General features: G+C 48.1%; 3 protein-coding genes across 6 annotated transcripts; 2 read left to right on the forward strand and 1 right to left on the reverse strand.

Moving 5' to 3' along the window:
- Positions 1-671: 671 nt before the first annotated feature.
- LOC101166353 (sodium/potassium-transporting ATPase subunit beta-233-like) lies at positions 672-4916 on the forward strand. Its single transcript, XM_023961674.1, has 6 exons — positions 672-866; positions 1865-1993; positions 2980-3135; positions 3211-3395; positions 3494-3577; positions 3664-4916. Exons 1-6 carry the CDS (start codon positions 776-778, stop codon positions 3922-3924), a joined length of 906 nt encoding a protein of 301 aa, XP_023817442.1. The 5' UTR covers positions 672-775; the 3' UTR covers positions 3925-4916.
- A 3325-nt stretch (positions 4917-8241) lies between these two features.
- On the forward strand, positions 8242-15326 carry LOC101170498 (cyclic nucleotide-gated channel cone photoreceptor subunit alpha). The gene is made up of 7 exons (XM_004086017.4): positions 8242-9196; positions 11202-11288; positions 11610-11663; positions 13062-13244; positions 13362-13463; positions 13556-13662; positions 13742-15326. The coding sequence occupies exons 2-7, from the start codon at positions 11215-11217 to the stop codon at positions 15097-15099; spliced, it is 1878 nt and encodes a 625-aa protein (XP_004086065.1). The 5' UTR covers positions 8242-9196; positions 11202-11214; the 3' UTR covers positions 15100-15326.
- Positions 15327-17843: 2517 nt separating this feature from the next.
- Positions 17844-26959, reverse strand: LOC101174082 (ubiquitin-protein ligase E3A). Of its 4 annotated transcripts, none has more exons than XM_023961505.1 (11): positions 26608-26959; positions 25775-25819; positions 23960-24264; positions 22615-23861; positions 22400-22544; positions 21738-21943; positions 20742-20906; positions 19912-20067; positions 19759-19832; positions 19476-19619; positions 17844-18904 (listed from the first exon to the last, which is right to left on the reverse strand). In XM_023961505.1, the coding sequence occupies exons 1-11, from the start codon at positions 26682-26684 to the stop codon at positions 18784-18786; spliced, it is 2685 nt and encodes an 894-aa protein (XP_023817273.1). In that variant the 5' UTR covers positions 26685-26959; the 3' UTR covers positions 17844-18783. The 4 variants fall into 4 exon arrangements, with proteins under 4 accessions (XP_023817273.1, XP_023817280.1, XP_023817276.1 ...); XM_023961512.1 differs by having other exon boundaries at positions 26660-26920; XM_023961508.1 differs by lacking the exons at positions 17844-18904; positions 19476-19619 and having other exon boundaries at positions 19755-19832.
- Positions 26960-27727: the final 768 nt, after the last annotated feature.

Raw genomic sequence — 27727 nt, forward strand, 5'->3', positions numbered from 1 at the left:
GCAAGGCGGGAATCGAGCCTGCAATATTACGATCCCGGGTCGACCGCACTACCGCTGCACCACAGCCGCCCCGTAGATCATCTGTTGTCGTCGGTTTGTGTTCACACTGAAGTGAGCCGCACCAGAGTGGATCTGGAACGCTCCATGTCAGGGGCTTGAGATGGGGGGGTGGGGGGTGGGGGGTGAGGTGAGGTCGACTGCAGAGTCCAGGTGAGCCTGCACACCTGCAGCAGGACCGGACCAGATCGGGTGCTGAGACCAGATCCCTGATCAGCACAGGTGAGTCCATTTACCTGAAGGAGCGGGTTTCTGAAACCTCTGACTGAGGGGCGGGGGGAGGGGGGGCTGAATGATTACCCTCAGAGACACTTGGGGAGGGGGGGGGGTTGAGCTTCTGAAAGGTGTCTGTGTGTGTGTGTGTGTGTGGGGGGTTATAATGCCCCCCCCCCCCCAAAAAATAATCCCTTTAAACTCATTAGTGCATGGTTGTAGGTGAGGATGCCCCTCCCCCTCCGAACCGCACGGCCTGCCCCCCCCACCCCACCCCACTTATCCTTATGTTTCTATATGCTCTTCGCTCCTTCTCCTGACGTCAGAGAGACGCACGCCCTCCCAGCGCCGTGATTGGCCGTGGGAGCCGCGGCCGGCCAGTCAGCTCGGGTGGGCGGAGTCACCTTCGGAGCGCTGATAAAGACGAGCGGCGGAGCAGCGTGATCCCGGTGCCCCTGCCACGAGCCTGGACTAGCGCGCCGATCCACGGAGGACACGAGTCAGCATGTCTGGGAACAAGGACGATGGCGGCTGGAAGAAGTTCGTGTGGGACTCCGACAAGGGGGAGTTCATGGGCCGGACCGGCGGCAGCTGGTGTAAGTCTACGACCCCCCCCACGCACGCAAACGCCCCCGCCCGGAGAGCGCGTGCGGCTCGTGTTTCGTGCCACCTGTTTGATTTGACTTTGCCGCAGTCAGGGTCTGGCGCGCGCCTGCGCACACTGAACTGAGAAGCGCTCGCGCTTTTTTTTCTCGCTCAGCTGTTGTTGTGTCTCTACGCGGAGACGCGGGGCGCACGCGCCGCGAGGCGGCCGTCCCGTTCCTGTTCGCGGCGCGCGCCGTGAAGGGGTTAAAACTGCATCACGGTCCAAGGTGAGCGAAGGTGACGGGCCCACTCGCGAAGAGCCATCGACCCGTGTCCACGCCTGGTCACGTGCCGCCGTAATAAAAGGAACAATACAACTCATTAACTCGCGCGACCTTTCTTCTCCTGTTCCTCCGCAGCGGCACTGCGCATGTGCGGGGCTGCACTTCAGGGGCTGCTGCCTTGGAGTGGAACACCTGGGTGGGCCGCCTCCAGGTGTCCTTTTGGAAGGTCACTTGGAGGTGAGGAGGGGGGTGGGGCGCGTGGTCGCCCACCTGAGCGGAGCACAGCTGTCCACGTGCTGGCTGTCAGTTTGACATTGTCCTGGAACATCTGTGAGAACCGGAGCCCCCTCCCTCACAAAGCCCCTTCACGTCCAGCAGATGTGGTTCATGGCGGCGCTGCGGCTTTAGATCATGTCTGTTCTGCAGCCCCCCCCCCTCCCCCCAGCAGCTCTGCAGGTGTAGTGTCACCTGGTCCTGACGGTTTAATGTTTAAGACAATGGTCGTAAAGTTTTTTATGGATGCTGCCTCTCCGGCGTTGCGTAACGTTTTTTTTTTATCAGACGTTGCCCAACAGACCCGCCTCCCTCTTCAGGACCTGTTTATGGTAAACACGGCCGCTTTCCGTCCATTTTCAGGACAGATAGTGGCGATGACCTTGCAGATATGGCGTGTATGATGACGTTTGCACAGCACTATTGACCCATTGTGTTTCTGTTCCCTCCAGTCAAAATCACGCTCTTCTATGTGGTCTTCTTTGGCTGCCTGGCCGGAGTCTTCGTCGGCACCATCCAGGTCATGCTGCTCACCCTGAATGACTTCAAGCCCACCTGGCAGGACCGAGTGGCGCCCCCTGGTAAGACCGACCGCACGCTCTCTGGAATGGGTTTGTTTACAAAACAGGAGTTCTGTAGGTTGAGCCCGGCAACCCGAACCAACGTGGGGTTTAAACGTCTGAGAGGATCGAGTGAACAGTCTAAAACTGGAGGCAAACGGCCGCAGAGAGGACGGGTTTCAGTAACCGTATCCCCCGGGTGCAGGATCAGACGTTTCCTCTCTGCTGACGCTATGGATCCTTTTTCAGCGGTCTGACGGAGAATGGAAACGTGGATCCTGTCGGGCTGCTGTGCAATCGCCGAAATCGGACACCCGGTTCTGATTATGCTGTGTCACAGAATCTGGACGTTCTGTGCGTCCCAGCTGTGGAACTGCATGAAGGTTGCTGCGAAGGTCGTCCAAATGACCCCCCACGAATGAATATGCTAGTGGTTTACTGACCATGTGTTGTTTTCAACAACACATGTCAGACAACACTGTTTGTGGCCTTTGCCCACCTGTGGGAACCACCTGGATTCTATGGTGGGCGGGGCCTTGCTCTGCTGACAGTCCAATCGCTGTTCAGCCGCCATGAAGAAACAACTTTCCCACTAATTGGACTAACACATCTATGCCGATGACCACAGTCCTTTCAAGAAAGATCAGTTTTATGGGTTTATACAGTTTTTGAACCTTCATCTTGGTGCGTCTGTACTCTGGTTCCATTAAGGACTTTTAAAGTTATCGGTACTGAACGTTTTCTGGCTATAATCCTCCATCAGCTGACGTAGGTTTGTGTCCTCCGATTTTATCCAGATTTTCTGATTGTGGTATTTAAGTCATTGGCGCTACAAAAAAGAATCCCCCAGAATGCTTTGATGTTACAGACGTGTTGTTCTTTTACTTGAACGTCATATTAAGATGACGTTATGTATTTATTTTTTTTATTTTTTTATGTTTCCTCTGTGATCCGGAAAGTATCACCGCCTGATTTGAATCCGCTTCATTGAACTGTTGTCCTTGCAGGCCTTTCGCACACCCCAAAGTTGGACAAAGCCGAGGTTTCCTACAGCATCAAGGGTATTGAGACTTACCTTCCTTTCACCAAAACTCTGAGGGAGTTTGTGTCCCAGTATGACGACAGCAAACAGTTGGACGCATCCAAGTTTGAGAACTGCCCAGGTAAGTAGAGCTTTAAATGCGTTTCCTGGTGTCTGGAAGACCTGAATCGTAACCCCAATCTGCTCCTGCTTCCAGCTGAACCCGCAGACTACAAGGAGCGAGGTACACTGGATGACAACGCTGGTGTTAGGAAAGCGTGTCGCTTCTCGAGGACCCTGCTCGGCCCCTGTTCCGGTTTAGAGGATGAAACCTTTGGTTTCAAAGACGGCAAACCGTGTGTCATTGTGAAGCTTAACAGGATTGTCAACTTTCGTCCAAGGGTAAGTTTGGTTTGTATTCCGGTGGTCCAGGAGGTCACCCTACAGGTTTCTGTTTGGTAGTTGTCTCAGAGGGTCTCTAACGTGCCTCTTGTGTCCAGCCTCCCTCCTCCAACGACAGCATCCCTGAAGAGGCTTGGCCAAAGGTGCAGCCCAATCTGATCCCCCTCTTCTGCACCAACAAGGTACCCCGCTTCACTGCTCCCGTCACCGTCCCGTCTCCCCCTGGGGTCGGGTATTATTTTCTCAACGCTCACGTTTGTCTTCACAGCGAGAGGAGGACGCTGATAAAATCGGGGAGATCAAGTACTACGGCATAAACGGCGGCTTCCCGCTGCAGTACTACCCGTACTACGGGAAGCGGCTGCACCCTCATTACCTGCAGCCCCTGGTGGCGGTGCAGTTCACCAACCTGACCCAGAACATGGAACTGCGCATCGAGTGCAAAGTGTTTGGGGACAACATCGACTACAACGAGAAGGACCGCTACCAGGGACGCTTTGACCTGAAGATCCAGATCAACAGTGTATGATAGCGGCGCCTCCCTGACGCCCCCCACCTCACATCCCAGCAGTAGACATCAGTGAGGGGTTGTCACGGTTTCGTACATCACAACTAGTCTTGAATGAAACCCCGTCCGGGGGCCCGTCATATACCACATTCATCAGTAGCTTCAACACCTCCTCCAAGCCTTAGGCAAAAGTTTAGAGCAAAATTAGCAATATAGGCCCAACGGCATATTTATTTAGCTGCAAATTACTTTCCCACAAGCCACAGGACAGCGTGCGGCGGGGTGTCCCACCGCTGTCTCCTGCTTTGCCTCCTCCCGTCTCAAGCTTCAGCGCTTTGTGTGCTTGCCTCCGGAATGATGCGCACTCCTGTTAACGCTGCGAGGAAACGGCTACACTCCAGGAAGCGTTTGTTTGTTCGTTCTTTCTTTGGTTAATCACTGAAATGTGTGAAGGGTTTTCTCTGTTTCCTGCCTTTTTAATCTTCGCCTTGAATGTAGACCGGCGCGTTCAGCCTGCCGGACGCTCGGTCCCGTTTTAGGAGGCGACGGTGCTGTCGTATGTTTTTGACTTCTTTTATTTAGTTTTGCTGGGTTTCTCTCAGCGTCGTGGTGTACCTGAATGTTGTAACCATCTGAAGACGGTGGAAGAATTTTATATTTATGCAGATGTACATTTTGTTTCTTTGCAGAATATTGTAATGTATAAATGCAATACCAAAGTGAGTCGAAGAGCGTCTAGTAAAAAGCAATGCAGTACTCCGAAAGTGCTCGAGCGTCTTGCCTCGTCAATGGTTACCTTTGGATCCCTGCCTGACGTAGTTAGTAGACTGAACTAGTGACCTGTAGGTGAACTCGGACAGAGCTCCCGATTTGTAGACCATCTGTGAAAATACCACGTGGGAGATCCCGATGATGGAAGATGCTCAACCTTTAAATCTTAAGACCTTTCATCCGTTCACACCTTTGTCATTTCATCAAAGATGGAAACGAATAAAGATAAAGTGAACCTTAAACTCTTGTCTGGTTTCATTTGCAGTAACAAAGATGACCTTTGTGACCTTCTAGACTAAAACTTTGTTTTATCTTTTGTTTTGTTGTGGTACTCAAAAGGAAACCTAGAAATAGGAAAAATGAAAACATAATGACTTCAGGGTTTTCTTCAGCCCCTGGAAGGTTTGATCAAAGGTTATTTGAACGTCTTATCATTGAACATCAAAGGAGTTGATGTGCTTTGATAATGTGCCTCACAAACTTGTGTCAAACAATTGTCCTGTTTTAAGTTTACGAGAATTTAAGACTCAAACCTTTGCCTGTGACACACAGCCACGATGTACATTTTAGCAATTTCCACATATGAAATGTTAGTCTTTCGTGATCCATGCGTGGTGATTCTTAAGTGTTTCTTGCGTTTGTTATCCATCGATGTGCACAGATGCCCCGTCGGGGGTTTCAGCCGGTGGGTCTTGACGTGAATTTGGTTTTGACTACATCCCAATCCATCTGTTCCGGGGTCACAGGGTTCCTGAAACCTGTTCAGGCTACTGTGGGGCAAAGGCGGGGTACCCCCTGGGCAGGTCCCAAGTGTGTCGCTGGCCGGGTTTTGACAGAGGATTGTAGCTTGTTTACATTCAGACTAACTCACCTCAAAGACCTCACTGATCCACACCTTCCAAACAGAGTTCTTCATTAGGGTTATTGTTCCATGATCTTCCTGAACGTGTAAAAGAGGCGGAGCTTTCAGATTTAAGGTCTCTTTTCTAAAGACACCTGAAACACCCAAAAGCACCTCCAACTGTGAGATTTCCTTTACTGACCAGTACATCTGCCTACGGTTCTGCTGAGGTTTTTTTTCTCCCGTTTGTCCCTTTAGAAGTTTCTCTATTTTAACCCTTGTGCTATCCTAGGAGCTTTAATATTGGGAGTTGGGTCATCTAGACCCACTAGACCAGGGGTGGGCAAACTACGGCCCGCGGGCTGGATCCGGCCCGCCTCCATGTTTGGTCCGGCCCACTGAACAACATCAGAGACCCATGTATGTTTGTTTGTTTGTTTTTTTAATCTGCCCACATGATCAAGAACATGACATTTTCTTCCTCCTTCTGCAGTCTGAGCTCCAACCTGAAAGCCTCTCAAATCTGTCAAACAGAACAGAAGACAGTCTTCCCTTTCTACATCACAGTTCATCTTTCCCGGTTTAGCTCATTCTTTTAGAGCGATTCTGCTGCTTTCTTTAAACAGCACCCTGTTCTGTGTCCTGATTGGCTGGAGACCCTGTCAATCAATCTCCTCAGTCTGTGCAGTGTCTCCTGTACAGAAACGTGGATCTCTTCAGATCAGAAATCTGTGATCCATCAGATCTTTGTATTCATTCTAAGATCCTGGATCTGATTTCCAGGAAGGTTTGAGAATTTAAACAAGAGAAAAGGAGAAAATGTTCATGTCTGTCAGAGAAAAGTGTAGAAAGTGGTCAGTGAGGAGTTTTACTGCCATAAACTTCTGGAATCATTCTCCGTGGATTTCACTGATCACAGTTATTTTTAGAACTTAACTCCTGCAATAAACGAGAGAACTCTGTACTGGTGGAAAGGAAACACAAATATATGATTATCTGCAGCAGAAGACAGAGAAATGTGCTTTTCATTATTACTGGATGAGAAACTGTGAGACACGTGATGAGCTCAAAGTCTCTGTGGAATTATGACGGGAAAGGATCCATTGTTTATTTAATTATTTATTTAAAATGTATCAGTATATTCTTCCTGACTTTTTGTCTTTAAAAATCATAGTGTTATTTGTTTTATTTCATAAATAATGTTATTCATTTTATTAAAAGGATCATGAATGAATAAAACTTTATTCATATAGTATTTTACATCTCCTTGAAGGAACCAAAGGACTAAACAATAAAAAAAAAAAGATCTAAAATGGGAACAAAAGTTTTAAACTAGAAACTCTAGAACATTCTGTTTCAGAATATAATTTACAATCCAAATGTTTTCATCTACATTCCATGTTATATCATTCTCACTCCATGCATCTGCTCCTGGTCCGGCCCTTCTATCCAATTTTAGAACCCAATGTGGCCCCCCGAGTTAAAATAATTGCCCAGCCCTGCACTAGACAGTGCTCTGAACCTTTTTTCTTGAATGATTTGTGATCTTCACTGGTGTCCATGGATTACATGAAATCTTTCCACCTTTATCCACCTTTGTCATGGTAGGGAGAACACGTCAATGTAAGGGTGGGGTCATCTAAGATAGCACAAGCCATAATCCCCTCAACTAACCCCTGTAGGGTGTCTGGAAGGGAGATACTGGGTCCCACTTTTGGAGCCTTGGCCTGGATTTGAACTCTCAACCTTCCAATCACAGAGTGGACACTCTACCACAAGGCCACTGAGCTGGCTTTGAGCTGGACAACCCTGGAACAGACCGTCATTGTTTTAGTGGTTGTCAGTCGGCTTTTGTTCGGCTTCTTTTGATGGACTCAAACACACGGCGGCAGATGAAACCATGTCCGTCTAGTTCTTCAGGAAGCACCATCCCGCTCATTTCCGGTTCTTCTGAAACATTCCTGAAAGAGGGCTGTGTTGTCTCGCCACGACTCGCAACAGACGTCCGCTTTGTGGGACCATCGAGGTTGCCCCCAAAGGGTCAGACTCTGCCCTCCACCGTCCTTCTGTTCTGATGTTCTTGTTGACCCATCGGCTCCTGTTCAGAAGCTGGAGCCAGAGCAGCCAAGACTCCTTTGAGCTGCAGTTTGGTGGGACGTTCAGCAGATGTCAGCATAAACACACTGATCTGTTGGAACCACAAAGGCTCTGCTGAGAACTGGACTCATACAAAATAAAAGCCTTCAGAAGATTGTCTTCTACTGTTTTAACCCTTGTGCTATCTTAGATGACCCCCCCTTCCATTGAGGTGTTCTCCCTACCATGACAAAGGTGGATAAAGGTGGAAAGATTTCATGTAATCCATGGACACCTGCCCTGGCCTGACCTACCCACCTTTGCCTTCAAGGTTTGCAATGAATGAGTGATTGACTTTAGCCTGCAGGGGGCGCTGGGGTGCGGTTTTGGCCTTTCTGGAAAACTCTATTGTTGATGTCTGCAGTTCTGTTTTTGTCTGCATTTTTCTCAGAAGAATGACAAATGTGACCCTCCCCGCGACACCTGAGGACCACACCCCTCTGCTGCTACAGAGATGGTTCAGTCGGGTTATGGGATAGAAAGATGGGAAATCAGCCTCTGACGGTTTATTTTTCTGTATTTTTGCACGGCGGCGCTCCAGCTGAGGCGGAAGCTTTGATTGCTGCTCCACACTCTGTCAGCAAATCCTTAACAATCGCAGCTCGGGGGAATTTCCCCTCATGATCTGCTGAGTCTGGATTTCCAACCGGCACCTACTCCCTCTGAGAGATGACAGCAGCATGTTTATTTAACAGAGGTCACAAGTAGAACTTTTGTGGCCAACCTTACCAGAACTAAAGTCGTTTGTTCAAAAATCCTCAAACATATTTGAGAACAACTGATTTGTTGTCAAAAAGGTATAGAACCTCAGTATTTAGCAACATCCAGGCTTTTATTTTGTTAAATGAATCAGAAATGCCCCAGATTTGCTTTTTGCGTTGAAGAAATAAAAAGTATTTGGTGACTTTGGAACCAATCCGAAAATGGACGAATCTGTGACAAACAGACGATTTCCATTTTGCATCCGGGAATCAAACCAGCAACCCGAATCCTCAATTTTTCTGATTGTCTTCAGGAAATTTTCTGTGCAGCTCCTCCCCCTTTCTGAGAGGCCCCACCCCCTTATTACCCTTGGCCGTCAGTTTAGTCTTTTAAAATCTGATGTGTTTTTTTTTTTTAAAGATGAGCCCAAAGTTCTGCTGAAGGTTGCAGGTTCTGTCCTGGTTTGCTGACAGGAGAACCTTGAATTCTGAGGCGTCACTCAGAGATCAGGAGGATTAGCAGCAGCTGAAGAGGATTGTCTCCGTCCTGATGGAGCAGCGGGTGGAGCCTGACGGTTCAGCACCTTAAGAGGATTTAGGAAACACAGACGCTCCCGCAGAAGTCCATCAAACCTCTGAGGATGCACAGTTCTGGAGCCGCTCTCCATCGTTTGTGATGCAGACACCGCTGTGATCTTCCTGATTATTCTGTCAGGCTCCTCCTGGTGGAGGGCGGTGCCACCGGTCGGATGAGGAGTGGAGCCTGCTGCTGAGGGAGGACGCGGCGTTCAGTCACATCTTCTCTGGAGCTTCTCCTCAGCTGCTGGTCGTCGCTCAGGTTCAGGTAAAAAGGTGTGAATGTGGCCAGAACCCAGACAAACACGTTGAAACAGAGCTCTAACTTTGGTAATCTGGTGGAGGAGATGAAGAAGAAGACGAGTCCTAATGCGATAAAGTCAGAGGCGGGACTCGGAGCTGCTTTGAACTCTCCTTTTGATCTCTGGACGCTCCAGACGTCGGGTCTGAAAGCACGAAATGATCAGATCGGAATGAGACATTCGTCTTAAATCCAACCGTTATTTTGAAGAAAGAAACCTAGAGGGAGGTAAGGCAGAAACGGACGGAACCATCCTTATCTCCAAGGTGTTTCCGGTTGCAGCTTCCTTCATGGTAGACAAAAGGGAAGAACCTTCTAAACAGTTCTACCAATCTCTGAAGCTTTGTTGGTGTTCACACTGGACCAGCAGGGAGGGGCTTCTTCTTCTACTGTTCACTAGCTCATGTCTGCCACCTGCAGGTGGAAGAGTGTTGGTGTGAAATGTCTTGGTGTACGTTTGGTGAATCTGGCTTCAGGCTTGTTCTTTCACCGCTCTGTTCCGATATATCAAAGACTCGGTGTCGTAGAATTCCACCCGGATACAAACCGCAAATATTTATGGGGTTGGTACGCCATCCATACGTCCCCTTGAAAACAAAGTGGCCGCTTGAATGTGTGCTGTGAAGAGAACGTATCTTCGAGGCTTTTGGGGGTTCTACTGACATTTGTTGATTTTGTATCTAGTGTTGTTGTGGTTTCGATCAGACCCTCTGAACTAGACCGAGTGACTCCTCCCCCTGGCGTTCCAAACAGGATGTACCCATAGACCCATCTATAGAGGGGTAAACAGCTGTTACTCAGTTATTCTATTGGTCAGAAGAACCATTCTGGATCTTTTTTAACATCTTCTGGATAATCCAGTTTTTCTGTAGTTCCAGTTATAAATGGACCAATCAGATACCTCAATAAAAGTGGGTGGAGCCTGCTGGCCCCTCACATCATTTGATTGACAGATTTTGTGTAGCCCACTTTCAACTTTTCCAACAAGCTCACTACTGATTGGTGAGAGTGGTTGCCATAGAAGCGTAGACTCACACTGACTCGCACCAATCACTGTTTACTGGAGCAGTTGGATGGAGCAGGAAGGAGCCATTTTCTATGGATGACATCACACTCACTCAGTCCAGTTCTCTGATCCAGTCAAGGGTTCAGAACCTGGGATCAGCTGATCCCGTGTATCAGTGATTCACCTCTGAGAACAAAACTCTCCATAACATTTCAGTGAGAAGAAGCAGAATCTGCCTGGATGAATCCACCAGTATCTCAATTCCCTGATGTTCGGTTAATACCTGTCTGGCAGCTGTAGCTCCTCCCCCTGTTTGCTTCAGGTCAGCGCCGTCACCGTCTGTCCATACACACTTTGAGATGTTGTGAAGGACCATTGACTGTATCTCAGAACTGGAGTCAATTTAGACCCAATTTTTTCAGGACGTCGTCAGTCTATATGGTTTCTATAGCAACCACTATCGCCAATCAGGAGTGAGCTTGCTGGAAGGCCACACCCCTAATAGTTGAAAGTGGGCTACACAAAATCTGTCTATCAAATGATGTGTGGGGGGGGGGGGCAGCAGGTTCCACCTAGTTTCATCGAAGAATCTGATTGGCCGGTTTATAATTGAAGATATTGACTTACAGATTAAAATATGAAAATCCAGCAGGTACTTCCTATTGAGAATGCCAAGGGGGAGGGGCCACTCAGTCCAGTTCTTGCATACAGTCAATGTGGAACAAAGCAGGAGTGATTGCCAATCACCTTTTTCAAAAGATGCGCTTTGGTTACACATCAGATCTTTTGAAAACGTGTCGGGAAGCAAACGAGTGTGGAAGGAAAACTCGTTGGTAAATCTTCTTATTTAGACAAGAAACAAAACCGGAAATAGAGTTTGAACACAGATTCTCCCTCATATCAGAGCCTCTTTGAAGGTTTTTAATGTAAACAGAAGATCATCCAAACGTTCCGTCTGTGTCTCAGGCTGTCCGTCACCATGAACTACAGGAGGGGCAGAGTCGGCCCTGCGGGGGCAGGAGTTTGCTGCCCAGAAACCACAAGCGGGAGCAGGTGAGCTGCACGCCACACACTCACCTTCAGCCGGGTTTCTGTGGAGGACAAGAAGTTTAACCCTTCCTCTACTGAAACAGACGTTTCCATCGGAAGAAGCCACTTGAACGCAGGTTGCCGATGTGAACGTAGCTTAAGGCGGACCGTCCTCTTTGGAAAGTCCTTCCAAACCATGGAAGTTCTCCACTTATGAATAATGTAACGAGGTCTTCTATCAAAAGTCCTTAGCTTTGTCCCCGGCACACAAGGATTTCTTCAGTTTCTGTGAATGTTATTCATTTATTTTTGTCTTTATGGTGAATTCTGTCTGTCCTCTGACAGAGATGGCCGACAGTCTGCAGCTGCAAACACCAACAACTGCAACAACAACGATGGGTAAGCAGCGGCAGTCGCAGCCGCAGTCGCAGCAGCTCTGTTTTTCCAAAACTTTCAAATTAAAAAACAAGGTCCATACTTTTTAGGGTAAAATGGTTTTGCTGATCTTCTCTAACAAAAACAAAGAAAACTGATTTTTACCTGCCAAATACTGAAACAGCAGTAGATTTAGGAATTAATGAGGCCTTGAATGAACTGAAAACAACAAAGAGAATCAATTTAGTGTTTGCAGAAGCTTAAAGGGGATCCACTTCTATTTACTCAACTGGATCAAGATAAAACAAAAATGTCCCTCATTCAGTGTTTGGTGCTTTTATTGCCCCTGCAGAGCAACCACCTCAATGTCACATTGTGTTCTGCATTTGGCCATAAACTGGGTCTTGTGAAAGCGTTTCCATAGCAACAGCAGCGTTTGACCCACTTTTTAATATTTGAGAGCAGCTAAAAACGAAAGTTATGACAAAACAACCCTGGACAAATGGGTTTTATGAGGAAAATAATATGATCTTATTAGCATCTTCTATGGAAGCAGGGGCGGAGCTACAGGGGCAAAGGGGGGGGCGGCAGCTCCTCTCCTCTCAGAAAGCTTTGAGATTTTCAGCCCCCTCTTGACCCCCATATGAAATGTTTTAGCGCCGCTCCTTTATGTGAGTACTTATATTTGTTTTATTAAAAATATATAAGATTTAAAAAAATACATGTTTTGAAAACTGAACTGTAGTGGATTGTGTGTTTTAGGAGTCTTGGTGTTTCAGCCAGAAGAAGCATTCTGACTGATGACTTCTTTTAACCTGGACTCTGGTCTGGACACACAAGGCTGTTCCCCTTTAACTTGAGTCTCAGTCCAGACTGCCCTCACGGCTATATGAACTGTCTGGACGGAAAATTGTCAAACCTGTAGCGATCATGCAGGAAAGATTAAGGCCGTAGACCATTCAGTGAAGCGTTAGAATAAAAAGACCTAGACAACCCTCAGCCCCCGTACAGGTCAACTCCTGTAGGGTTCCATGTGACTAAGGCTTTACTGGCGTACTCCAACCCAGTCAATGCACAAGCATCACTACACGACAACTTACTACAAATAATGAACTCTTCTTCAGCTCCAGGCAATTGGGTGGGCTTCACCCTGATTAGGGTCAACCAATCAGATAAGTTAGAAACTGAAGGCAACACCGCCACCCTTAAATACTGCTGCTGTAGGTGACATCACCTTCTCGAACTTGGTCCAAGGGTGAAACGTCACTTGATATTCTACTGTCTATCCAACCTGTTTTGGTTCTCATGGAATAAACCTAAAAATGACTCGAGTTCATTTTTGTTTAGTGACGTTCCCCTTTGATAACCTGAACAAGACAGTGCAGAGTCAGCAAAGACTTCTGTTTCTGTAAACGTTTGCAGAAAGAAAGACGAGAAGAAGGAGGAGAAGAAAGACGAGAAGAAAGACGAGAAAAAAGACGAGAAGAAGGATGAGAAGAAAGACGAGAAAAAAGACGAGAAGAAGGAGGACAAGAAAGATGAGAAGAAAGACGACAAGAAGGACGACAAGAAAGATGCAAAAAAGGACGAAAAAAAAGAGGAGCCGTAAGTAGGGCAAAAGTTGGATGAATGTATCCGATTGTCAGGCGAGAACTAGAGCTGAAGGATGATGCCTTGTTGGTCTGTTGAGTCCATCCTAAAAAAAAGTGTCTCTTCCTGCAGGAAGGAGGTGTGGATCATGGATCCTGCCACAGATCTATACTACCACTGGCTCTCCGCTCTAGCCGTCCCAGTCTTCTACAACCTCATGTTGCTTGTGGCGAGGTATGGAAGCATCCATTTCTCACGACGATAGTTCTATGTTTGAACTGCGGTTGTGGTTTGGTTCTGATTCTCACGGTTTGACCCCCTCACAGGGCTTGCTTCAACGAGCTGCAGTATAACTACACAACGATGTGGATAGTTCTGGACTACGGCTCCGATGTTTTCTACTACATCGACACGTTTGTGAGAGCCAGAACGGGTAAGTGGTGTTCTCCTTTGGCCTGACGGTTTGCCGTCAAAGGAGCAGTGGATGGTAACCGCAGTCTACCTGCCCACAGGTTTCCTGGAGCAAGGCCTGCTTGTGAAGGACCCAAAGGTCTTGAAAGAAAAGTACATGACCACGCTGCAGTTCAAGTTTGACGTCATTTCACTGCTGCCGACGGACATCGTTTTCTTCGTCATCGGGATCAATAACCCGGAGTGGAGGTTCAACCGACTCTTTCGGCTACCCAGACTCTTTGAGTTCTTTGACCGCACGGAAACTCGAACCAACTTTCCAAACATCTTCCGAATTGCTAACCTTGTCCTCTACATAATCATCATCATCCACTGGAATGCCTGCCTCTACTTTGCCGTCTCCAAGGTTCTCGGCTTCGGCTCAGACACCTGGGTGTACCCGGCCTTAACTGGTCCCAAATTTTCACGCTTGGCCATTCAGTACATCTACTGTTTCTACTGGTCCACACTCACCTTGACCACTATAGGCGAGACTCCACCCCCCGTCAGAGACATCGAATACTTTTTTGTGGTTGCCGATTTCCTCACGGGAGTTCTCATCTTCGCCACGATTGTCGGCAACGTTGGTGCCATGATTTCCAACATGGGCGCCGCTCGTGTAGAGTTCCAGGCCAAGATCGACTCCATAAAGCAGTACATGCATTTTCGCAAAGTCACCAAGGACCTGGAGGCCAGAGTGGTGAAGTGGTTCGACTACCTGTGGACTGAGGAGAAGACCTGCGACGAGAAGCAAGTGCTGAAAAGCCTCCCGGACAAGCTGAAGGCTGAGATCGCGATAAACGTCCATCTGGAGACTCTGAGCAAAGTGCGGATCTTCCAGGACTGTGAAGCTGGATTGCTCATTGAGCTGGTCCTGAAACTTCAGCCACAGGTTTTCAGCCCCGGGGACTACATTTGCAAAAAGGGAGATATCGGCCGAGAAATGTACATCATAAAAGAAGGAAAGTTGGCAGTAGTGGCAGACGATGGAGTCACCCAGTTTGTGGTCCTGAGCGACGGTGCGTACTTTGGAGAAATCAGCATTCTCGGAATCAAGGGAAGTAAGGCTGGAAACCGGAGAACAGCCAACATCCGAAGCGTTGGCTATTCCGACCTGTTTGCTCTTTCCAAAGACGACCTGATGGAGGCGCTAACGGAGTACCCTGATGCCAAGTACGCCCTGGAGGACAAGGGAAGGGCCATCCTCATGAAAGACAACCTCATAGACGAGTCTTTGGTGGCAGCGTGTGATGCCAAGGACTTGGAGAACAAAGTCAACCAGATTGAAGCCAGCGTGGAGGTGATGACCAACAAATTCAAGAAGCTGACGGCGCAGCACCAGTCCTCTCAGCGCAAACTAAAGCAACGGTTAAGTAACCTGTCCAACCAGGTGAGAACCCTCAGGACTGACGTGGATTGACGACGATCCCCTCACCTGCTGTCCGAAACAAGCTTCTTAAAGAAGCACCTTCTGTCTCAGAGGGAATGGACACAGATGATCTTTGTTTTTTTCCTGATGGTATAATTAAAAAGAAACAGCATCATCAAGGGTAAAAAAAGTCAAATTTGACCAACTTCTGACTTTTTCTGTAAATTTCTGAAACTTTGAAACAATTTCTGTCATTCCTTCAAATGCTGATCAAAAAATAAAGTTATTAGAAAAAAGAAAAAGAAAAAAAAGAAAAAAAAGAGTAGTGGGACCTTTGTCCTTTCCGGTTTTAGCCAGAAAACTATAAACGGTAAATCAATTATGTCAGAATTTTGATATTTTTATTAAAAAGCAAAAGGAATTTTTGAAAAATCCACAGAACTATTTTGGATTTGGGATAAAAATCAAGCAGCATTTTCTACCATTTGTTATAAAGCTTTTTCTTTATTTTTTTCAAAGCAATTAATCTTATTTTTAAAGTTAAAATTCCTAACTAAGACTGTTTCAGGGTGCTTAACAGGGAATACCGGATACTTTAAACCATTACCAAAACAAAGACTTTAATTTATTCTAATTTGAAGTCAGATGATTTTATGGAAGACAAGTTTTCAAATGTGTTCTCAAACTACGTTTACAATCATTTCCAATGACAAGTCTCTGTAAACATGCCTTTTGGACTTCTGCGTTCAACAGTCGCATTCAAGCATAGCAAAGAGTTTCGACGACCGTTTTCCGGCTCTGCGAACAAAATGCGCGGCCACTGATAACTCGCTGGACTTTAACCAATTAGGGACTACGATTTGGTCGATTTGAATTCACACAAGTACCAACCGTTGAATTGTGAAGGAGAAACTAATCATTGTGGTTTGTGTCCGGTTGGAATTATACGACACGAAGTCTTTGTGTCGGAATCTAGCTGTAAAAGAAAAAGCCTGGAGCCAGCTTCACTAGATTTACACCGAGCTGAAATTTCACACCAAGACTCTTCCAACTGTAGGTACATGCGCTGGTTAACAAAAGAGGAAGCCCCTCCCTATTCGTCCAGTATGAACGCCGGGGGCTGCATACACATTCTTGGTCACTTATGGTGTTTTCGTAGCGTCATAGTAGCCTAAATATTTGTGTATTGCTAGTGTAGAACGAGGATTACACTGAAAACACTTGTCTAGTGGGTCTAGATGACCCAACTCCCAATGTTAAAGTGCCTAGGATAGAACAAGGGTTACAATGGTTATTGGTAAAGATCCATGTCGATTCTAATGATTTAGTATTGCTTGAACTACTATCTATCCAGTCACTCCAATATTAAAAAGTTAAATTTCACACACTTTTTATTTTTATTGCCTTATTTCTTTTGGGTGTCTTTTTAGGAGACGTGTATTCTTCTTTTGATAGGTACATTGCCAAATGAGTAAAAACCCTTACTCATTTGGGAACACGGTGAAAAGAATTCCTTTGGTCTGAAAAATGTCTTTTAAAGGTCTTGGATTATTGTCGTCCATTCATGACACACATTTGTGGGTATTTTAATGTGTATTACCTTTTTTTTGGCGAGCGGTTGGACCCAACAGAATTTCAGGCCCTTCTTTTAAATATTGTTGTTGGTTAGCTGACTCAAGTGATTTCACATCCTGATTGACTGAACACACCTGATTTAGGTTATCAGCATCAAGCAGTCCAGGGAGAGCTGGAAAACAGGCAGGGTTGAGGCTCTTGAGGACAAGGGTTGGCCACCCCTGATCTATACCAGGTAGACAGTGCTCTGAACCTTTTTCCTTCAATGATTTGTGATCTTCACTGGTTTCCATGGATTACATGAAATCTTTCCACCTTTATCCACCTTTGTCATGGTAGGGAGAACACGTCAATGGAAGGGGGGGGGGGGGGTCATCTAAGATAGCACAAGGGTTAAACATGCGTTTCCTACGGGGATCTTCAGTCAAACTCTAGTCTACAGAACCTGGAACCAATCTTTAGAAAATAAGAGCCCAGTTTGTGTAATTTAAAAATCAGATCAACCGCTAGTTCAGACAAAACTACAGAAAAGGTTCAACGCTTAGACGTAAAAGCATCCACCCTAGAGCGTCTGGTAAGTGCAGATAATCAGTTGGATTGTGCACTTTTTGTACAACACTTTAAAAAAAAAAAAAAATTCCGTTGATAAAACACCAGGATCCGATCAGATTTACCTGTGGATGTTTGACCTTCTGCGCGTCACCAACGGCCTGTTGGGTCATGGCCGTACCAATGAAGCTACGTGCACACCGGGCATTTTAGCCCATGATGTTCACACTGGACAAACCGGGAGGGGCTTCTTCTTCTCTGATTTACTAGCGCATGGCTGCCACCTACAGTTGGTGAGAAATGTACATTTTGCGTTTGGGCAAGAAATGGTTTAGTTCAATGTAATGACGGCTATGGACTAGCATCGTGTCAGGATAGTGGTCTTGGTGTCTATCTGAAAAACAAACGCAGACGTCAACGTCGGACTCCTCGCCATGTCTGGATTCACCAGGTGTCAGTCTCTGATTGGTCCAAGTTCAACCTGGTTTAACTTCCAACGTGTGTTCAAGGGCCGTGGAGCAAAATGGTCATAGAAAGTTGGGTAGCTAAGCGTGAACGCTAGACTGTGAAGGACCCGTCTTCTGGTGTGGAAGTTTCAGTCACTGCAGAGAACAGTAGTGCCACGGTTTGAATCCCCTTCCCGCCTGCCGTGTAAAGAACAGAAAACACCGTTGATGGTTTCAGAGCATTTACTTGACATTATTTTGAAAAGCCAGAGCTTCCTTGTTGGTCTCGCTTCGTCAGCGGACTCCAACATTCCCGCTCCGGATCGTAGCCGTTTCCGCACAGACTGAGTGGTTGTGGATCGTCCACAGTTTCCCGTGAGCCCCGGGAGCCCCCTCCCCAGCTGTCCCCCCAACTGTCAGGACCGCCCCGGGGGCATGGCGGCGGGGACACAGCACTGCGGCTCCGACGGCGCTCGTATACAAACACTGTTTTATTTGGAATCGTCAACACAGGAAGACAAGGAAATAAAACGCTGCGAACAATCGTGGCAACCTGCGGCCCCCACCCAAATCAAAAACATTCTGAAAATGTCTAAGTGCACTTTACAGCTCTGACCAGATCTAGCCAGCAGTGCCGCCCTTCCCTCCCCCCACATTGGAAAAAGGCCCAGAAACACGGTGCGGAACAGCGGTGGCGTCCCTGTCAGCGGGCGGGGGGAGTGGAATGGTCAGGGACAGCTATCTGTTCGGTTCATTTGATAGTCGAGACTTTCCTACAGCTGGATGGTTTTTCACCTTAACGCGGTACCACAAGCGGGGCTTAAATTAACTCGTAGACTCCGCCCCCTCAGAGTTCACCCCGCCCCCGCCCTGGGGACGCCAGTGCGACAGACAGGCATGAAAAATAACCCATTTTTACCTTAAAATAAATAATAATGAAGTTATCCTCTCTGTACATGGAAAACGAAGGGGGGGGGGGGGGGTTCTGCAGCTCAGAGTGGAGGGGGGGAGGGGCGTGTGCTTGCGCTGGCGGCTGCAGAGGAACTACAGGGGCGCACAATTAAACCAAACGTCCCTGCGGCCTGACTCGTCAACGTTTCCGTCGTGTCTGATGAAAGGGGGGCGGGCCAGAGAGGGGGCGGGGTTTGGAGCAGGGGGGGTGGGCTCAGAGCATGCCAAACCCTTTGGCGTAGGTGATGGCTTTCAGCAGTCTCTCTCGCAGCTTGTCCTTGCTGCTGTACTCGGGCAGCAGCAGCACGTTGAAGCAGGTGTGGGACGTGGGTAACCTGCGGGGACACAACACCGTCAGCAGGGGGCGCACCCCACCGGCAGGCTTACAAAATAAAAGCTGCGCAGATGATTTTGGCAGACCTTCAGGCTGTAGAAAAAGGTATGATGGGATTTTTCCAGATCAGCTTAGACTCAGGACTTAGAGATATGTCAGTTCACCGGGGAGCCACTAGGGGGCGGGGCCCCTAACAAAAATCATCATTCACTCTGACGATTAACTTAAAACTAAAAACTGAAACTAAAAGCGCCTGCAAACAAATTATTTTTATTTTCAAAATAAAATACAAAACAGCGCCGTGTTTAATCCACTAAAGTTACAAAATGAAAGCCCTGTAAATGTAAATAAGGAGTTTGATTTTGCTTTTGTTTTGTACAAAACTCATTTGTTGTGAAAGAACAGAGTGAGTATCATGATGTGGGCAGCATCATGGCGGGGTTGATGTCATTTTAGGACACAGACACACATAATAACCGGGTTCCGGGTCATGTGACTTCCTCTTTGGGTCACGCCTGCGTCGGTAAACATAAAGAGTTGGTCTGGCACTGTGGGCGGGCGGGCGGGCTCACCTGTCGGTATCGGGGCCGTTCTTGGCGATGATCATCTTGAGCTTGCCCAACCCCCCCACAGGGGCTCTGTCGGTGCCGGTGGTGAACTGCAGGAAGAGGCGCTTCTGCTCCTCCCCAAACGAGTGCAGCGTCTCCCAGAAGTCCCTGCAGGACACAGTTTCAGTGCTGTCACCACATTTTGGAAAAACTGCAACAGGGGTCGTGGGTTTGAGTCCACTCCTAGAAATACGACACTCTCCCCCCTGGGGGGCGGAGGGACTGCTTCCAGGATGGAGTTTCTTACTTGATGATTCGTGAGTCTCTGTTGTACCCGCCGTCGTACTCGGTCGTCTCCTCCAGCGCCAGGAAGTCCAGGTTCTGCGGTGGAGAACAGACGTTAGCATGGCGCCAGTTCCACCGCGCAGCTGCCGAACCGAGCGGCTGCAGCTCGTCTTACCCTGCTGCCGCAGATCAGCAGCTCGATCTCCTCGGGCCTGAACAGGTACTTGAGCGGCGACTCGTTGGTGACCATGTGGAAGCCTCTCCTGAAGGCTTTGAACTGCTTCTCCACGCTCTTGTTCAGGATGTAGTCGGAGTACTGCGCCACAAACTCCTGCGGAGACGGACGACAGCAGCTTCACCCTGGAACCTCAGAACCCAACCAGAAACCCCTGGATCTGTGGTCACGTATGTATAACTAGAGATGGAATTGGTTTGATCTGTAACCCCCCCAAATGGGCATCTGCAGGGGTTTTCCAGGCAATTCGCCTCTTATTTTGAAAAGTTTCGTCCTGAAAGGTGGGACTCCAGCTTGGATGGATGTTCTGAGGTCTGGAGAACGAGTATGCGGTCAAAGTGAACAGATGCTCCTACAGCTCATCAGATGTTACATCTGTTTGGAACAGAAAGAGGCTAAACGCTCTCCTAGCCAAACCAAATGTTAGCTTAGCTGCCGACCTTCAGGCTTCACACACACAGCGTCTGGAAGCCACACTCCTTCCTCACTTTCATCGTCTGACCTTCACCAGCTGCAGTGCTGACTCAGCACGCAGTAACTGCAACGTGCATCTGGCGCCACCTTGTGGCCGCAGGTAGATGTGATTCATTTAGCGATGCTTTACATGTGGTTCGGTTCTCATTTGCTTTTTTACCTCGTCTGGGTTGGTTATGAAGAACCAAAGTTGGAACTTTCCTTTACTGAAAACAGAAATCTCTCATTAAAACTAAGAAAAAAAGTCTATAAAGGTAGATCTATGTTTTGAATGGCCCCTGGCCCCGCCCCCTTACCCTTCTGTTGTCGTTGGTGACGGGGATCTTGTCCCCGTTTTCCCTCAGGTCGTACATGAGCGGGTTTCCGAACAGGTCGTTGTGGGAGATCTGGAAGGTGATCATCATGTCCTCCTCCACGCTGCCTTCGTACTCCAGCAGCTCCTTCAGACTCTGGTTCAAGACCTGCAGGGCACGGCCAGACAGCGGTCAGCCACTGATGCACAGCAGCCACATCAGGAAGCTGCTGCAGTAAAGTTACTTCAAAGACACATAAGACTGTTACTACAAAATACTTTGAATTACTGCCATTCCTTTTGGGACTGTGTACTGAAAATATTTTCACAAAACAACAGTGCGTCTTATTTTATTTTATTTTCTGGTTGCGTTAAATGCTGTTGACGTTATGTCAAAGTGTTAATTTAACCTGTAGCAAACGACGTAAACAGGTGTTGTACAAATGCTAACGTGTAGTGGTGCTGAACTGTGTTTTTATGCGTTACTCACAACTTTGGGAGTTAACGTAGTCATAACATTTGTTTTAGCGATAATGGTCTGGTTTTTTACGCATTACAAGTTTGAAATTTATTGTAAATATGCTAACGCGGCTAATTTGTAGTTGTGTCCATCTGTTTACTTAACGTGATACTAAAAAAGTAGAGTTAGCATTGTCACATTAACAATTGTTTTAGCGATATTGATCTGTTAGGGAAAAAAAGAGTTACAGGCATTGTGAACACGCCAACGGGTATAACGTGTAGCGTGATACAAACACGTTCTAGAGACTGTTGAATGCAGTTAAAGACTGACCGACGTGTCTATTGAGACACTCCTCTGGTTTAATGCACCTCATATGTGCCAAAGGCTTAAAAATAGACCATGTCATCGACGGTGTGTCCCACCATGCAGAAAGTCCGGTACTTTAGACGACCGCCGTTACTTCAAACAAGATCTAAGACTGTCAAACAACAATCCACCTGAGGGGCAAACGAAACCACCCAACGGCGCATGTCTCACCGGGTTGGCGTCCGCCAGGTCCCTGAAGGTCCCTTTCTTGCCCATCAGCTTCCTGTAGACCACCATGGGGAAGTGCACGTCCAGGATGCAGTTGTTGTAGATGGCCAGGCCGAGGACGATGCCGATCAGCGTGTACTGGCCCTCGTTCTCGAACGACGAGGGGTTGAACCAGAACAGTTTGGTGTATTCGTCGTACGTGAACATGCCTGAAGCCAAACCAGAGACATTATCGACCAACGCCGGCACCACCACGGGCCAGAACCACAGGTTTTTCTAAAACCAGATTTGAATTTGATCAAAGTTTTTTGGGATGTTCAGACAAACAAAGACCTTAATAAAAAGACCTGCATTCTTCGTACCACATCTGAATTATATAGACTTTTATGAGATTTATACAGGAAACTGCAAAATCCCTTTTGATGGGAAAAAGGATGTTCTGTGATTCGTCGGGTTCCATCAACCCAAAGCCAAAGAACTAGTTTGAGATTCATGAGGAACTGGACAAACAGTGGAACCAAACATACCGTAGGAGGGTTAAAGGTCAAAGAATCGGGTATCAAGCCAAAAGGAGGTTTTCAGGAGCCAAACACCTCCAACCTTTAAGTGCACTATAACTGGCTCAGAACCGGCAGAAACCCAAGCGGCGATGGACGGTCTCATACCGATGTCAGGGTTGAAGATCTCCTCCACCACCAGCTGAAAGAACTCTTTGGAAACGCCTCCTTCGTCCACACCTTGCTCTCCTTCAAACTCCACATACAGCTGCTTCTTCAAGTCTGCAGGATTCTCCATGGCGATCATTTCCAGCTGCGGGGACAGAGCACAGGTCAGACATGTGGGCTGGCGGGCGGCGGAGCCGGAGGGCGGCGCCACGTACCCTGACCAGAGCGTCGTCGATGATGTGGTCCCTGCGGACCTTTAGCCTCAGGTAGGGGTTGAGCTGCTGGCCCTGCACCAGGCTGTAGAGCACGGTGATCCGCCGCTCGCTGTACATGCGGATGCGGTTGTCGTAGTACAGGCCCAGGTTCTTGGTGACGGCGTTCAGGATGAACGGGCAGGTCATGAAGGAGAACTTGTTCTCTGTCTCCACCTTGAAAAAGGTGTAGTCCTTGTCCATCTCCAGGACTTCGTTCAGCGGCTCGTTGATGAACTCCTCGAAGGGGATGAGCGGCCGCCGGCAGTCGTTGGTGCGGACCCCCAGCTCCGTCTCCAGAGGGTCCACCCGGGGACCCTTCTTGTTGCGGCGCTCCTCGCCCAGCAGCTCCTGCAGCGTGAGCTCGCTGGACTCCGGGATGGGCTCGTCGTCCTCGTCCTCGTTGTGCTCCACGTCCAGGTCGCCTCCCAGCACGTTTGCATAGTAAACTATCTTCAAGCACTTGGTGGACGCCACAACCGCGTCGTCGTCGTTCACCAGGTTCCGGCTGTTGAACTCGTTGCTGATCACCTTGTAGGTGATGAGCTGCTGGAAGGTCTCCATCATGCGGCGGATCTGCTCGGCGCTGTAGTGCGACCAGAGGCGGGCCAGCTTGGCCTGAGCGGCCAGTGGCAGTTTGCTCATGGCCTTACAGAACTGAGGCAGCGCGATCTCCAGGTACTCTGGACTGTGGAGGTTGCTGTTCTCCATCACTATAACAAACAGATTCAGATAGTTCGGGTCCCGTGAGTACACGTTGTGGTACGTCAGGTCGCACTCCACGTTGGGGGAGAGGTAAACCAGTGCGTTCAGGAAGGCGGCCTCTATCTTCTCGTTGGACAGGAGGCGCTCGTAGACGCGCCGCACGGCTTCAATGTCCACCGAGACCTCGTCCGGCGCCAGCTTCTGGACGTCGTTGTCTCCCGAGGAACCCTCGCCCGGCCGCGTCGACGAGGACGGGGAGTCCTCCTCCATGGCCGTAGCGGAGCACGCCGCTGCCTCCTTCTCGTCCTCGTCCTTGTCCTCGTCCTTGCCCTGGAGGGACTTCAGCTCCTCCTTGGTGTGGGGTTTGGACCGCCGGAAGCTCTGCACCAGCCCCTCGGCGCTGGAGAAGACCCGGCCGATTACTCGGATCAGCGGGGAGTAATCCTCCTTCTCCCCGCACATGCCCAAGATCTCGTACACCTTCTCCTCCGTCAGGTAAGATACATCTACGCGAAAAACAGAGCGGGTGAAACCGGTAGAACAGCCTTCCCGACAAGACTTCACCGGTCGGAACACGAAACCGGAACTTTGGGCTCAAGCTCACCTTTAAAATTTTCCCGTAGCGTGTGCGCCTCCTTGTGGTTCACCTGCTGGTCGCTGGAGGCAGAGTTGCTGTGCGTGCTGCTCTCCAGGTAGGTGGAGGCGGTGCCTTTCTTGGAAGGGTGCGGGTCACAGAGCTTGGCGTTGACCTTGTAGAGCTCCAGCGCCTTGACCGCCGCCGCGTTGTTGTCCATGCGCGTGAATCCCACCGAGGAGGCACACCAGGGGTTGGAGCAGCACTCATTCCCACAGCCTTCCGTTAACTGGTGGTAATAGCGCTCTATTAGATGTTTGGCGGCTGCTCGCTTCCTGCGTTCAGAGGAAAAAATCAGAGATTTCGGATGTGAACAATACTTTGATTGACAGCAGATACATTCACATTCTGCCGTGGCGCTCGTCTTCTATCAAAGGAGACATCGGCCGCGTCTTCAGGCCATGGAGCGGCGAGCTCCTAGTGAATGAATAATGGACACAATGCTATGTGAGATAAGTAGGACCCAATAACCGTTATCGTTAGTACAGGAAGTACAAAAACCATGTCATTGTGTGAGGACACAGGGTCTCCAGAGGTTAAGTAGATCTGAACACATTCTGTTCAGGAGACACAGCACAGGCCAGATTTATTGACGAGGTCAACAGCCAATCAGGAAGCAGAACACAATGCACTGAACTCATAAATATTTTAGAAGCACGCTGAAAACAAAAACAAAAATCAGCAAAGCATCAAGACCGCGAGGGACCTCCAACACGCTGAAGACGTTTGACCACGTCCTGGTCCAGACGTTATGAAACGCTCCACACAAATGTCGGTGGATCGAGACACGCTTCGTGCACGCGTGTACCTCAGCACATGTTCTTATTATAAACCGGATGCTTCGCCTGGACACCAAAACCGATAGTTTTTCTGCCTCATTTGTACACATTAAAAATAAATCTGTTTACGTTCACTCCAGGCTCTGAAACACTCCTACCGACCACTTCCAAGAAGTCTATGGGCATTTTGGGCTTCCGTGTTCAAAACTCCTGCGTTCTTAAGCTAAAGAAAGCTGATTGGAGAGTTGTTGGTTCCATTTTTGGACAGTTTTTATAACAACAGATCTTTCTACCAAAACGTTGGGCGTTCAGTAACGGTTCTGGTGACCCCTGACCGATTCATTTACACCCAATCGTACTACACTTCTATAGGACCACGAAGGGACAGAACCTGGTTTATGTTTAAGCTCCTCTAAACGGAACCAGAACAGCATTCTAAGTTTGACATAACTGTTGGTTATTCTAGGACAGGAAATGCAGAAGTAAGAAATATCAGACAAGCAGATTTCTGTTTAAAGAACACAATAATCAGCACTAGAGGAAATTTTCAGTATCGAAAGTAAAAGCTCCTGTTAGAAACATCGATAAGTGGGAAAACTACAGCAGTTTCTGGTTCTACTGCAGCTTTTGAGGCCCAACATGGAATCAAAGACGTCCAAAGATGTCGTCCAAAGATGTTCTGAGCGATCGCCCGCCCCTGAACCCCGGACGCCCAAAATGCCTCAAAAACGGCGTCTGAACTTCAGAGAACGTTTCAGCGTCCACAGCAGGACGCATAACAGAGCGGCCCCTAGCACATCTCGGGTACAATACAGAATTCCTGACGCTATCAGCGTCTTCAAAAAGCAACGGCTCAATTCTTTCTAGTAAAAACGTAATAAATCCGAAGTGTTAGTCGTGAAAGCAAACAGCCCTTTGATGAACGCACACAGACGTGGGGAACCACAGGAACAGACGGACACAGAACGGACATCCAGACGGCTCTGGGCGCTCGTTGGGGACTTACATTCGGCTTGCTTCTGGGTTTTCTACGTCAGGCTCCTCGTGTTCTCTGAAGGAACAAGAAAGAACAGATCACACATATGAAACGGGTTTGGACCGCGGCGTTTACATGCACCCCACTGACAAAAACCCTAAAAACGTCCACCGATTTGTGGCTTCGTTAACAAGAAGCCAGGCACTGAAGGATGTGCAGGTGGAGCCATGAGGGTCTTTCCCACATTCCTGGAGGCTTGGACAAAAGTTCCAGCCTGATGTTTCTGCGGGGGGGATCCAGATGGAGATGATGGGATGTGGTTCTGGCTCTGCAGACCTGCTCCCAGACTGACAGGAGGACCACAGCAAGCCTCCCAGTGTGACATGACAACAGCCCGTGCGTTGGTAGAGATGTTCCCCTTTAGAGGACGCAGTCTGCGGGCTGCAAACAGCAGCAGGAAGCGTGTTGTTAGCTCCACGGAGTCAGGGTGCAGCAGGTGGAGAACCCCCCGCACAAAGACCGGGTCCCTGTTTGAGGCTGGAACCAATCCAGTCTTGGAGGGACTTTCAGCGGAAAACGTCGCAGACTGCAGGTTTCTGCCTGGCGTGACTGAGCAGGCTAATGCTGTAGCAAACATTAGCAGGCCCGCCGGCCGTTTTTTAGTTTCATTTCACGCGCTTCCTACTTTAAAAACGTCGTATTAAACGTTTCGTGATTGAATTAAAATAAATTCAAAGCTGCTCGAAGTGTTGTCTAAACAGATTCAGCGAAAACGCGGAGCTCCCGCGCGGCTAACAGCGGGGAGCTAGCTAAGCTCCCGACATGCCCGGCAATCCCCGACTCTTTCCTGCCCGCGTGCCCACCTGTCAGCTCCGCTCGCCGGGCTGGTCTGGGCCTGTGGTGCCGCACACTCACAGTCCTCCTTCTCGTCGGGATTCATACGAGGCTTTCTCCCCGGCGGTTCCTCTGCGGCTGCGGGTGGCTTCGCTCGGTCCTCTGCGGTCGGTGAGCGCCCTCAACAGCACGGAGGTTTCAGAGCAACGCGGAGGCGGTCCAAGCGGGTCCACAACCGAGCTCGATTCACGGCCTTCTTCCTGCAGGTTCGATCCTCCTCCGGAGAGCTGCAGCCATGTTGACTCTGCCGTCAGCCAGCGTCCCACAATGCTCCGCGCCGCTGCCTGAGCGCGTGCCGGCCTGGATCGTTACTGAGCGGGAACGGGACTCGAACAGGACAGCAAGAAATGAAGAGTTCATCTCATTAAAATGAAATGAATCCAAATTAATTATGTATTTCTAACCAATTTAATGTAATCTGTTTATTTTTCTTAAAATTAATTTAATTCAATTCTTCCAAATCCTCATCGTGTTAAGGTCTTAAATTGAGCCTTTTTGAACATTAATATAAATTCATTTAAAAAAAATTTAATTAAAAAAAAATATATATATATCTATATATATCTATATCTATATCTATATATATCTATATCTATATATATATATATATATATATATATATATATATATATATATATATATATATATATATATATATATATATATATATATATAGATATAGATATAGATATATAGATAGATATAGATATAGATATAGATATAGATATAGATATAAACAGTTGTCAAAGTCTGAGACCCTAGATCTGGAAGCCAAAACCTCAAAGACCAGAACCACAGAAGTCTGCTTTCAGGCGCCCTCTACAGGCTGCAGCCAGAACTGTCAGCCAGTGATGGAGGCGTTTTGGTTCTGTATAAAAGCAGAGTCACACAGCCACTACGGGCATTTTGCGCATTTTCCACGTATAAAAGTTTGGTCTTTCGTGATTTAAGCGTGATCATTTTTGTCATTCATCAACATTTGCAGATGTCCACTGAAGGTTTCAACCGATGAGTCTTTACGTGAATACAGCACACATATCACGTTCAAATACGTAGTTGACGCACAAATTACTAATGAATTGTATATTA

The sequence above is a fragment of the Oryzias latipes genome, chromosome 2, assembly GCF_002234675.1.
Source record: "Oryzias latipes chromosome 2, ASM223467v1".
NCBI classification, from domain to species: Eukaryota; Metazoa; Chordata; class Actinopteri; order Beloniformes; family Adrianichthyidae; genus Oryzias; species Oryzias latipes.